The 14,363-nt window shown below is 41.1% G+C and overlaps 1 protein-coding gene across 1 annotated transcript in view; it reads right to left on the reverse strand.

The window, feature by feature from the left end:
* Positions 1-11,213: 11,213 nt before the first annotated feature.
* Positions 11,214-14,363, reverse strand: part of RHAG (Rh associated glycoprotein) — a 34,685-nt gene continuing 31,535 nt past the window's right edge. The window contains exon 10 of the mRNA XM_075598580.1: positions 11,214-11,589. Coding sequence (XP_075454695.1) covers positions 11,518-11,589 — 72 coding nt within the window. The 3' untranslated portion in view covers positions 11,214-11,517. The remainder of the gene's footprint in view (positions 11,590-14,363) is intronic.

Genomic DNA, 14,363 nt, shown 5'->3' on the forward strand with positions numbered 1-14,363 from the left:
CTTTATTGGTAAAGGAAGCAACATGAACACACTATTACATGTTAGAACTCATTGAAAAAGCGCGGTTGCCCGTGCGAAACGCGTAAGAGTGTGTTCATGTTGCTTCCTTTACCAATAAAGCCTTTAAAGTGATTCCAGTAGTCCCGGTCTGTTTACCTTATCATCAGGCAGAGGCTCTGCCTCATCCTCTCTTCTATCCTGTGACCCATATCGGTGGGACCACGCCGAGGCTGCCAGACGTCCACCCACAACACAACAGTGAGTTTTCCTATAAGGATTCATTTGAGCTGCTCAACTTACACAGTGACTTTGAAGACCTGAACGCTATTATTAATGCCGTGGTAAAGAAACACACCTGTTCGAACAAAGTTATTACTCACTTATTGCAGAAGCAGGAGGAGGCACAAAATAAGACCCTCCGTCTCAGTGTATACCTTGGACTATCTCCAAAGGAGTGTCTTAGTCTCGGTGCAGAGCTCGGGGGCTCTCAAAAGGAGTTTGACAGCCTCAGTACGAATCTCAAAGTCTCTCAGATAGACATTCGCAGTCTCTGAGCCAAGCTTGAAGTATCCTAGAAAGAGTTTCGCAGTCTAGGTGCAGAGTGGGAGATCTTCCAGAAAGAGGTCCATACTTTCAGTATATAACTGGATGTCTCTCGCCAGGAGATCTGCGGTTTCCTCACAGAAATGGAAAGTTCTTTAAAGGTTCTTTAAAGTCTAGCGGTGGAGCTGGAGGTCTTAAAAAGAGGTCCACAGTCTTAGTATGGATCTTGAAGTCTGTCAGAATGAGCTTCATGCCCTCAACCTAGAGCTGGAAGTCTCACGCCAGGAGACCTGGAGTCTAAACTCAGATGTGCATTAATAGTAGGAGGACTAGGAGAAGGCCCTGAGGATTATAGAGAATGTGGAAAGAAAGAATAGAAACCTGACAGAGGTTTATATCTGGATGATCAAGACAGTAAAGAAGTCTAGGAGAGGCAATAACTCCAACAAGGAAAGTTGGAAGTACAGTTAGAACTGAAAGAAGCAGAGGGTGATCTTCACCAGGAAATAACAAATTCCTGTATCTCCAATTGGAACTCTCTCAGATCAGAGCAGACTCTAAAAGAAAAAAGAGAAGCGTGCTAACCTTCAGAAATATGGCCTAGCTCTCATCCAAGAAACGTTGGAGAGAGAAAGGTATCTGCAAAAATGCTCTGCAGGGTTCATCATACAGGCTGCCTACAGAGACACAAAAAGTTTTCAGTTGTGTCACAAGAATAAAGTAGCCTGCCTTCTTCAGTCATATGGAGGATGCAATGACAGAACTAATTATGAAAAATTTAAAGCAATGGCTAATTTTACTCCAGTCAAATGTTAGGAAGTGTCTGCAGCAAAGATGCTACAGGAAAATGAAAGAAGATGCTTGTGTGATTCAGTCTAAATACATCACAACCAAGCAAGCTGTGTGTTGCTATAATCACGTCCACAATACCGTCTCAGTGCTATAATTGGGTGGTCCATAGAACCCATGGAAAAAGAACCGAATTAAGACTGAGAAAGACAATACAAATGCACTCCTCTTTCTGTACTCAAGGGGCCCAAAGCAGTTTCCTCACCATGAAAATAGCCGGTACAAAGATTCAGACTTTGGCTAGATTAATAGGCCTATTCTAGTAGTTTCTATAAAATCAATAAACAAAAGAGAAAAGACTCAATGCGGTCACTTCATCAGTCACGAAACGCGTTTGGAGAGGGAGGAGTTGGAGCGGGCACGTCCGTCAGTAGCTAGGAGAACAGCTGGGAATGCTTTGGCGGCAGCGTGACGTCATCAAATTGCGCTGAGAGAGGCGTCTGCCTCGTGGAGCAGGGAGCAGAGACAGCACGCGAGTACTAGTTGCAACACTGCAAGCTACACTAACACATGAGAACTGGGAAGGGGAGCGTTATCAGGCAGCTGCGCAGAGTCTGACGCTAACACTGGGGTTTGTGAGTAGTGAGAGTGTAGGTGCCTCAGAGATCATTGCCCCAGACTATATCAAGCTGCGGACGGCACATTGTCAGCTGTCTTTTCACAGCCTGGCTTATGTGAATAAGCATTTGGCTGTTTTTATTATATTTTATTGTCATTAAATTTTATCAATCTGCACCATCATTTCCCTTATTTCCTTTCTGGGAACACACGGGGAATATCCCTAAGGGGAGCTGCTGTGAGTGAACAGAAGAGTTAACTGACATTTAAAGGAAAACACGTGGGATTCGTGATATCTGAAAAAAGAAGTTGGTTAAAGCACAGATTCTCTCAAAGGAACACTGACACAATATGTTTGTAAGTTTATTATTTTGATTCTTTTTTGGAGGCGTTCAGTGGTTCGTGTGGCTGCGCAATGGTCTTTTCTCTTTTGTTTATTGCATTATAGGAGGAACTCAGAAGCAATAGTCTGCAACTGAACCATCACTTCTTCCACAACAAGAACTTTATAAAGAACTTCCCCCTACCATATGGACTGACCTTTGGACTGGGGTATAGTTGTCAATTGGGGCGCCGGGTTACTGCATTTTGTGTAAAATTGTTGGTTATACGTATTTGTGGGAAATTCGTTAGGCAGGGACCCTGTGGCAGCCTTCACTTAATTATAAGTTGTTTATTTATTAATTGTAAATTACACGTTAACGGTCTAAGCGCTGAGCTTTAGGGTTCATTCACATTTTAAACACTTGTCAAATGTCAAATCGAATGGTTTGCATGATCCTACCTTACGGTCTGAAATTTGTGTTATCATGGTATTCAGAAACAATTATCGCAAGTCAGAAACTGTGATGTAAGGAAATACCAATACTGCTCGGGATAGCAGTGTCCTTATCTCAGACTTTTTCTAAGTTCTGCCCTTTCGATCTGCCTGCTGTCTGTAAGAGCTGCACAGAGAGAGCTGTATCTCTCTGCACACCTCTTACAGGCGATCGTACTTTTTTTATTTGATTTTAATAACACAGTATTGAAGCATGGGTCTCCAGAGCTGAACCACATTAATTTCAGCCTCAGGGACCCCCTGGTTCCTGAGGTACAGGCCCCAGTATGGAGTTCCGGTATCTTATGTGCCCATCACATGACTGGGACATGTAAATAATGCAGAGGGATACTGGCACCCCATAGCAGGGCCTGAAACTCTGGAAGCAGGGGGTCTCCGAGGCTGAAATTAATGTGGTTCAGCTCTGGAGATCCCTGCTTCAAAACTGTGCTATTAAAATAAAAACAGCTTGATTACCTTAGCGGCTAGCCGCTAAGGTAATGTAAGGGTTAAGTCAGAGTACCTGGTTTCTTGGGGGTAGAGGGAGTGGGTGAAGGGGGTAGGTGCCCCAGTGTAGGTGGTTAGGCCTACCAAGAAGTTTTTGGGAGGAGTTAACCCCTTAACTACCATGCAGTGGTAACCACTATGTTAATGAAGGGGTTAACCCCTCCCGATACCAACCCGAGAGTCCTAGCCACCCAACCTGGGACAACTACCACCTTCACCCACCTCCTCTTCCCCCAAGGCACATTAAAATACAACAATACTAATACCAACACCCTCTACCCCAACACCCTCACCCCCTCCAACAAATACAGTACAATAATGGACAGAATTCCTATTATCCAGATAAGGATAATAGCGTATTTGCCCATTAAAAATAAAACATTAGCGGCCAGCATCAAGTAAATTAAAGTTGCACTAATCCCTGCCAGGATGAAGGCTATCCTCATCTTCCTCTGCGTCCTCCACATCCTACTTGTCCTCCGTGGACAGCAACATCAAAAATCTAACCACTGGTACTAACCCCTTAATTACATAAGTGGTTATTAACCGCTATGGAAATTAAAGGGTTAACTCCCTCCCTCAATACTCACCCGGGAGCCCTAACCACCCCCCACCACCCATCCCCTCTACCCATTGATTGCACTGTGGTAAACCACACCCACAATATTTATTTATTTATTTATAAAATATTTTACCAGGAAGTAATACATTGAGAGTTACCTCTCGTTTTCAAGTATGTCCTGGGCACAGAGTTAAGACAAATAATACATGGTTACAAATATAGTTACATAAATGAACAGGATATACATTATATACAAGACATTGCATGCACAGTTAAAGAAAATATATATTATGGGCGTATAAAACAGTTACAGACCAGATTAAAATGTGATACAGCCTTAGATTTGAAAGAACTTAAACTCGTGGTGGATGTGAGAGTCTCTGGTAGGTTGTTCCAGTTTTGTTGTGCACGATAAGAGAAGGAGGAACGGCTGGATGCTTTGTTGAGCCTTGGGACCATGAACAGTCTTTTGGAGTCTGAACTCAGGTGATAAGTGCTGCATGTGGTAGGGGTGAGGAGCTTGTTCAGATAGCTGGGTAGCTTGCCCATAAAGAATTTAAAGGCAAGACTGGAAAGGTGATCTTTGCGCCTAGACTCTAGTGATATGGGCATGGATTACCACAATGGCAATAAATGGCCTTGACTCTAGGGATATTGGCATGGATTACCACAATGGCAATAAATGGGCAACCTAAAAAAAAGAGCAACAAAATACATGACTTTAAAATAAAAACAAGCATTCGAAAATAAAGCAATTGGTTGTGACTGTGGTAAACCATTCCCACAGTATGGGCATGCATTGCCACATTGCCAATGAATGGGCAATCTAAAAAAATGTTAAGAAAAATACAATCCCTTACAATTAAATAAAAGTAAACATTTGCCACAAAATGCATTGCTTGTCACTGTGCTTATCTATACCAATACAGGGGAATAGATAAGCACATTGTCCGTCAATGGGCAACCTAAAAAAAACCACAATTAAATAAAATACAATCAATTTGTTTCTTACCTTTGCCTAATTCACCCTCGTCCTACTGCGGCACCAACTCTTGAGCCACGACGCAATGCTCAACTGCCCGATGCGAAGAAGTCCATGATCCTCTGTTGATTGAAGAGACGTCTCCGGTAAATTGTTCCTTTGTTTTATTCTTTCTTTTCATCTTTCCTCTCTTCTTCGTAAGCAAAGGGTACGGAGACGTTGGTTCGACTGCTTCTTGGGCTCAAATGAGACAAGACATAAGGCAGACATGAGGAGAGGAATGAGACAAGGCCTTTTATAGGGCCTGTTATGTCACATTTGATTGACACATGGTACACCCCCAATCCGATTGGTTGGTGTACCATGTGACAGCTTCCATTTTTTAAGGACATGACGTCATCTTAAAGGAAGGAAAGTCAGCCAATCAGGTAGCATATGCATCCCTCCCTTTAAGATGACATGTGTTTTTTTTAAGGTTGTCATTGACTGCCAATGTGTTTATCCAGGCCTATTTCTGGGTATAGATAAGCCCAGCGGTAAGCAATGCATTTTTTGTTAAATGTATGTTTTTATTTAATTGTAATGAATTGTATATATTTTTTTTAGGTTGTCCATTCAGGTTGTGGGCAGTGTTTACCACAGTCACAATCAATGGGTTTATTTTGAAATGTTTGTTTTTATTTCAATGTCATGTGGTTTATTTTATGGCCCTATTTGTTTTAGGTTGCCCATTGTGGCAATCCATGCCTATATTGTTGGCATGGTTTACCACAGTAACAATCAATCATTTTATTGGCATGTGTACTGTTATGAGAATATTAATTTATTGTGTATTTCTTTTATTTTGCAAACAAATGTGCAAACATGCTATTAGCAATTTTTGGCTACAAGTGCCTTTGCCCACTTGTATGTGTGGTGATGGGGGTAGAGAGTGTGGGGGTTGGGCTAGTTGACATGGGGAGGGTGGTTAGGCCTCCATGGTGGGTATTGGGGGGTGGGGATTAAGCCCTTTATTACTATAGCAGTTTCTAACCGCTGAGGTAATTAATTGGTTAGTGGCCAGTAGCTACAGTAGTTTTTTTAATTTTACTGTTGCTGCCCATGGAGTACGAGGAGGACATGGAAGAAGGTGAGGAAGGCTTTCATCCTGGCAGGGGTAAGTACAACTTTAATTTACTTTATGCTTGCAGAATAATGTTTTGTTTTTAATGACCAAATGAGCTACTATCCAGATCTAATAATAATGATTTTGCCAATTACTGTACTGTATGTGTAGGGGGGAGGGGGGAAGGGTTTGGGGGTAGAGAAATGGGTAGTAGGGTGCCCATTCATTGCCATTTGGGGTTATCTTTTCTCCCATTGATGGCATAGGTAACCAGCAATCAATGTGTGTATTGGCTAGATTGGTGTTTGTATTGTATTTTTTATTGGGGGTAGAGGGGGTGGGTAAAAGAGGTATTTGGCCCATGGTTGGTGTTTAAGCCTACTGTGTGGGTAGCGGTAAGGGTTAAACCCTTCATTACCCTTCATTACCTTAGCGGTAGTAATTCAATTAAATAAAAATTGTGTGATTGCCTGTAAGACCTGTGCAGGGAGACGCAGTTCCCTCTGTGCAGTTCTTACAGACTACAGGCAGATGGCAGCAGGGGCAGAACTTAGAAAAAGACACAGCTAAAGACACTGCTATCCCGAGCACTATGGCATTTTCCTACCTAACAGTTTCTGACTTGCGAGAACTCTTTCTGAATACCATGATAACACAAAGGTCAGACTGTGGGGTAGGTTATGCCAAAACGTTCGATATAGCAGTGATTTTATTGAAGCTACTAGAATAGGCCCCTATGTGTCTACTTACCCTTCCTTATAGAATGTAAGCTCCTTGGGACAGCGCCATCCTTAACTACCATAACAATGTATATATGTTTGTTATTTTATTGTTTTTCGACCTCTAACCCTATTGTACTGCGCTATAGAATATGTTATAGATGATGATGATGATGATATTAAGCTACTGGGTACTGTAGGAAAATAGTGCATAACATATACAGTAGCATATGTGTTACACTTAGTTGAAATTATTTTTGCATTTGCAGATATTTGATAAAGGAAACCAGTTTGAACTCCAAGGTAGTTTCCTTTGTTACAAATTAAGTTTACTGGGCTATTTATAATGTAGCTCAAAGCATTATGAACTGTCTGAAACCTAGTCCAGCAGTTATGCATATATATATTTTTTTAATAATTATTGATTCTTTAACATAAAATATCATAAAACCCCAAACTACAGATGCAGTCAAATGTATTGTCGAGAATTAAGCCAGGAAACTGCAGCTGAAAGCTGCCTGACCTCTGCCTGCTCCCAGTTTCCCTGTGGCCAAACTAATTACCCATTACACACAGGGCCTGCTTCTGAATGGGACTCCCACTGAGTTAATTCTGTTGTCTGTCACCAGCCTGGAAGCCCTGCACACTGAGAGCAGACAGAAGCAGTGCCTCTCCCTGTGCATGTCTAACAGGTGATCACAATGTTTTTATTTTATTTTAATTACAAAGTACTGTATTGAAGTAGCGGATCTCCAGAGCTGAACCACATTAATTTCAGCCTTGGGATCCTCTGCTTTTCGAGTTAGAAGACCCGGTATGGGTTGCCGGTATTTCCTGCTCGCTTAAATGTCCTAGTCACGTGATGCAGGAGAATTGAACATGCAGGAGATACCGGCACCACATACAACACCTGTATCTCAGGAAGCAGGTGTCCCCAGAGCTGAAATGGATGTTGTTCACCTTCGGAGATCTCCTGCTTCTATACTATGTAGTAAAAATAATAGTAAATGTAGCTTCATTACCTCAGTGGCTACCTGCTAAGGTAATGAAGGGGTTAAAATTAAGTACCTGGTTTGTTGGGGGTTGGGTGAAGGGGGTGGGTGAAGGGGTAGTTGCACTGGAGTAGGTGGTTAGGCCCAGCGGGAGGGTTGCCACCATTAAGGTAATTAGGGGGTTAACCCTCCTACTACCAACCCAGGTGGCTTAAATACTCATCCCATGGCAACTGCTCCAACAAACCACCCTGACCACTCCCCCCCACCGCCCCTCATAGAATGGGCATAGTAGCTAATTATGGCTACTACAGTAGCACTTTTGTCCCTTCAAATATACAGTAAAATACAATACATTAATATATGTTTTACTTGCCCGTTCCAGGATGAATGCCGTTCTCCTCTTCCTCCTCTTCATCCTCACCATAATTGAATAAAGAAAGAGCCGATGACCAACCATTAAAACACCAGTAACCCCTTAATTACCTTAGCGGTTACTACCACTAAGGTAATTCAAGGATTACTGTTGTTTTATTGGGTGGGTGTAATAGCCCCATGGTGGGTGGTTGGGCCCCTTGGAAGGGTATCAGGTGGGGTTAACCCCTTAATTACCTTAGCGGTAGTAATCGCAAAGGTAATTAAGGGACTAGCCCCTCCTGCAACCCTTCAGGGAGGCATAACCACCAACCCTGGGACAACTAACCCGTTCACTCACCACAAACGAGGGAGAGAAAAGGAATCCCTAAATTTTGGCAGTTATACTCCCTATAACCAGGTGAGCAGTGAAGGGGTTAATATTTAGCTTTAAATGATATTACCAAATAAAATAAATTAGAGCAATCTCTAGTTGAATGCTCTTTGGGAATATAAAATTAAAAACACACAAACTAAAATGGCACACTGCCTAGTGTGATCACTACACAGTGCTTAGATGCAGAGAGACAGACTGTGATGCCGTCTGCTGGTTGTACCCTTTGTATATAGAGTTGAAGGGTATATTTGCTATATTAGCAAAGTGCTCTAAGACACAATGTATTTATTAAGGTTTAAGCGACGTTATGTATCACAGAAATAGTAGTTTGGATGGTTAGAGAATTTATGTCAGGGGATAGTGTAACAATATCCTAAGTTTACACTGTGACAACAAAGTGTCCGTTTTCCATGGCTGTAGTTCTCACTGGTACTGTAGGAGTGAGGTACAAGTAAGGAAACACAACAGATCTGAAAAACAACAAATAGGACTGCCAGTTGGTTTCAGTGTGGGATCACTTCAGGCTAGTGGTGCTTCTGAGCCAGTCGCAAGTAGTGCAGTACATTAGTTAGTTATATCCGCGTTCGCTAATGTCACGTGTGGGTGAGCTCAAACACATATGCAAATATCACTGCCATAGACTATGTAACTAATACCACCATATTGCCTCTCTCAGGGAGGATACCAAGCAGGTCAGTAATCACATTTAAAATTTAAAAAGTAAAGTAGACAGATGCCATGGTAATATGCGTAGTTTAGGATATTGTCTATCCCTCACATATAGGTACTCATATCCCCTGTCTTATTGACCCAATGCCCAGATCATGCAATCAGCTCAACTCAGTCGAGTTACTTTATGGACACTCGGGTCATTGGGTAGGATCCAAACTAAAAGGTCCTCTCTAGGAGGCTCAGCCATGGAAATATCCCATTGTACATCGTTGCTGAAAAATAAACAATAATCTACAGTAGTTCTTCAGTTTGACGTATACAGATGCCTCATTTTCCTCCCTCAAGGTCATGGGGCCCTCCTCCCACCATTGTCCAATTGTTTTTTTTTTTTTGCCAGTTGCACAATATGGAGAATGACTAGCAAATGTTTATTATCAAGCCTAAGGGGTTAGGTAGAGACTTCTCGGTGCTACTGGGATCTGCTATGGCTCTGGAGCATGGTTTCTGTGACCAAGAATTGAAATGCGGTGGTGGGGGGTGATTTCCTTGATGAAACAGTACTGTTTATTCTGACAGTTGAGGCTCGGATGTTGGAGTCGCCCTATACTGCACCGGCACACTTTATTCGAGCAAATACCCAGTATGTACCTGGCAGATACCTGGAATGCGCCGCTCCTCACCTCTGACAAGCCCCGTTGCGTTTGCCTTCCCAGCCTGGGTTCATGCCTGGCTGACGGGCGGCTGATCTGTTAAATGATAATGATTAGGATTTAATAGACTGCAATGCTTCGCGTGTCTACCAGATGGCATAAATTCATGAATTGTAATGCAGTATATATATATATACTGTGCAGTATTGCAGCCAGCGGGAATAAAATGCTTCAATCCCTGCCTGGAAAATACCTCAATGCACTCGGGCAGAAAACAGTCACAAACCTCAATACACCCGGGTATACCCGAATTTGTGGGACTAGCCGAGCTCGAATAAAGTGTGTCGCCAGTGTATGCACAGTTGGCATGAGTGACCGTAGTGAGGGATCTCATGTACTACGAGCGATGGAACTAGGTGGAGGAAGAGGTTCTCATTCACCATATGGGTCTGTATACCACCCACATGCCTTGCTGTTTGATCCAGGAGTCAAAGGTATATTCCCTCCGACTCACACCTTCATCAAGGGGGTATTACAGATCGGAGAACCATGCCCACCTTTCACCCCCAATTTTCCGGATCTTTGCATGGGACCAAAACCACAGCAGCCCTCTCAGGCCCCTCTCATCCCCAACCTCAGCAGGTTGAAGGATATGTCTCCGGAATTTTACCGTGACATGCCGAGGAAGGGGCTGTAATCACTTATGCTCCATATAGCACACTTCAGTGTCCTTGTCACCCACCACAATACCATCTGGAGATGGGAACTACCAACCAATGAAGGTGAAAGTCCAAGGTTGAGGGAACTTTGTTCAGAGTTGGTTCCCCATCCCACCACGGATCTGAGTTGGAAAGTCCTCCATGGTGCACTGAGCATGGGTGAATACCTGGCCTGGCCGTATCCGGGCAGAGTATACCTACGCCAAGTATGCTGTGATGATTCCAGAATTCACCACCCAGTGAGCGTCAGGCCGGGTGCTCTGCCCAGTATCCCCCACTTTCTATTTTTTTATACTCAGCCTCCTTATTTTGTGCACTTTTTATTTCTTTTTTTTTACAGTGCACTGATTATCGTTTTTTTGTTTATGTTTGTTTGTCTGGCTGACTTGCTCACTTTTTCTCATTTATATGAGAATGTCATTCATCTCAGTTACAAGCTGGTCAAAATAGTCCTCCTCCTTATCAAAATAATGCTCATGCTGTAGAAATGACTTTCAACCAACAGATCAAAGCCATGGAATCTTGTATACACATTAGGAGTTACTGTACTGTAAGTATCAAAGTCTCCAGGCTTCAAAACTATAATCAGATCACCAATCACTGTGATAACAGAACATGTCACAACATACTATAACAAGTTCTACGAATATCCCTGCATTAGAATTAAATAGTAAGGTCATAACTTTTTATCCCAGATCAAACATTGACACTAGTGTATATTACACCACTATTTGATAAGTACAATTTAGTCATAAAATACAGGTAGAAATTACAAAATGAAACGTGGTCTAATTTTCAAAATAAGCCTGCAAAATATTTATTTATAAATCCTGCCTCAACAGTTTATCAATATATAACTGTAATTTCATGCCTATACATTGCATTGGGGAATATTTGTAGTTTACAGCTACAATTTTTTTTTTAATTATCTAATGCAGTATGTATGTCGTACTGAAACATATTAAAGCATGATGCAACTGTACATACATTCATTTGCTATATCATTACTAAAGCCTATACTCCTACTACTACCGATATAGCCAATTAAGAATATTTGAACAGAAAACGGATATGAGTGAATTATCCATTTTTTATGCTTCCATTTTGATTTTGTTGTGATCTTCTTGGTAATTGTTTTCATGTTCTTCCTCCTCTAATGGAACCTAGAACAAAAATAGTATGCAGTTAGTTTTAGTTAAAAAGATGCAGATTTGACACCTGGCTTAAATATAATTAAGCAGGCAATGTTTAAATTGTTCAAATACAATTGCTGCGTTTTTACAAAATTAAAGATACTTATTAAAAAAAAAGGGGGGGGGGGAGGTTATCTCATTGGAGGTGTATGTTTGTGTTTCAAGGTTTTCCATCTGTCTAGAAAATTAAGTAAGTTAGTATGTACTTTATATTCTTTAGCACCGATATTGTTTGTGTTAATGTGAAATGTAACCAGGAATCAGATATTAAAAAAGCTCTCTTTACTTGGATGAAGAAAATTACGATATAAGACTATTTAAAAATTCTTGTTTTATAGTTAATTGTCAGAGGTAATTTTAGGATATTCTACTGTATGTACAACAATAAAACCAACTGGAAAAAAAACCACTTCAACCCCCCTACAAATTTCTATGGAAAGGATGATATTATTGTATATTTGTCATTTCTTTAAAGTTCAATGCAGTAAAATAAAAGTGTAAGACTAAAAATGCAATATAATTTGTACAGCCATTGCTGATTGAGTCTACAGTGCACTTCAATGTATTTGGTGATGTCCTTTCCAGCACTGAATACTGTATGTGAAAGATTACAGCACAAATGCCTGATCTAAAGAAATGGGCAAAGGGAAAATCAGTATCTCATCATGCCAGCGATTTCAGCACTGCTGAATCACACATGGTCACTGCTAGCTGAGCATTTACAAATCTATTTAAGAAAACTATTTAATGCCAAATTTACAGAATGCACACTGCACACACTGCATTTTGCCTTTTGTACTTCAGCTTGTTATTTGGGAGAGTTACTAGCTGGAAGCAGTTACTCCCTTTGGATTCATTTTTTTATCGTTGTGTCAAAAACTCAGCCACAGCTGAGGTGGCTTAAACTTCTAAACTGACTAGTCATCTGCACCAAACACCCAAATCTTTAAATAAACCACAAACACTGACATGGTCTGTGTTAAATTCAAATGTAAAGTTTAATCAGATATTAAAATTTTCTCTTTACTTGGATGAAGTACATTTAACATGGTGTAAGGGTCACTAGTTTTTAAAAATGTATTATTTTACATTTGTAGATTGATTTATAGTTAATAGTAAAACAGATCTTCAATTCCATGCACCTAAGCCTAAAATGCTTAAATGATCTTATTAATGCCTCAATAACAGTACCACACCCTCAATGACCTTATCATCAAGTAGCTGCAGCTTTTATTAACCATGAAAACTATACAACATTATATTACCTTTTCAAAACACAGTCCCATAATCATTAACAACCCTTTAACATATTATTGCTCTGCCTTTCAACCCTTTAACCTGTTGCAGCTCCTTATCCAGTGAACACCCTTGAGTCTAAATCAGGAACCCCTTGCCCTAGACCTAAGACACATCCCCTCAACTACCATTAATATCCATTAATATTTCACTTATTATTCATATTTACTCCCTTTCCATATCACTCCCACTCACTCACACTCACACACACTTCCCCAAACCCAAAGGGGGTTATTATGTGTATTGAGTATGTGGTGGTTATTGGGTGTATTGGGGAGGGGGAGGGTTATTGAGCATGGGGAGGGAGGTGGGCATGTAAAAGAGGGGGCTAAGGGAGGGATGAGAGGAGGTGAGAGATAGAGGAGGGGTCTCGCAAAGGCACCGACACTGGGGGGACAGGGAGGCAGTGTAAATTTTAGTCTTAGGCCCCAGGAAAGCTGTCTGCAGTTCTGGTGGTAAGACAATATTTTCAGCACTGGGGCAAGCTTGCGGGACCATGATCGCTGTGGGGGTCTCTTCCAGAAGCATGGACCCCCCATATGATGACCGCAGCAGCTATCTTTGGAGCTACTGCTTCACACATTTTAAGATATGGCTCCAGAGAGAGCAAGTCTTGATACAACAGTACCTTCATTTGAATGTATGCAATATGGACAGATCCCACTATTCACTCATTTGATTAATCCAGAAGTATCAAGGTAGCAAGAACTATAGATGTAACGATTGACATACAGTAGATGAGTGCGAGAGAGAAAACACTCAAACACATCTTAAATCACTGGGGAGGCACATGTAACAAAAAATGGGCACACCAGTGTTGTTTGAAGGTGGGCGTGAAGGAATATCTCTCCTCCTCTTCCTCCCCCCAAAAGTACACTTGAGAAACAGATACTGCATATATCTCAATGTATATTTCCTGGTGACATGTTAAATATTGACGCAACTTACATTTGTTTTAAATAAGTTACATTAACATAGATACAAAATACATAATTACTTTCTTTAGTTAAATTGATATTACGTTTGACATAACTGCAAGGAGAACGTTTTAATTCATTCATTGTAATGTGTCGGTATTCAAATATCCCAAGGTACTCGTATTTTGTGAAACTAACAGCTCAGCATGACACATTGGGTAAAGTAGGTGATTTCACAGTGCCCTTCAAAGACCTAAGGTGTTTCAAGCCACTAGCATCACATTTATCGTGCATTTTAACATTTCAGTTACGGTACAGTATGTATGGAAATTAAGCTTGACATGCAGGAAAGAAATAGTGAACATTTATAAAGGGTGGTCATTAATCTACTATCAGGGACAGGTACTTGTTTAGGTCTTTATGCTGCCTTTTTTCATCAATAGAAAGTTAAAGGGGTTTGCAATGCAGCAGAGCAGTGTAAGAACACTTAATCCTCAGCACTGCAAGAACACTGGAGATGTGAAAAAGAAG

This window comes from Ascaphus truei, chromosome 4 (assembly GCF_040206685.1).
Source record: "Ascaphus truei isolate aAscTru1 chromosome 4, aAscTru1.hap1, whole genome shotgun sequence".
Classification (NCBI taxonomy): domain Eukaryota; kingdom Metazoa; phylum Chordata; class Amphibia; order Anura; family Ascaphidae; genus Ascaphus; species Ascaphus truei.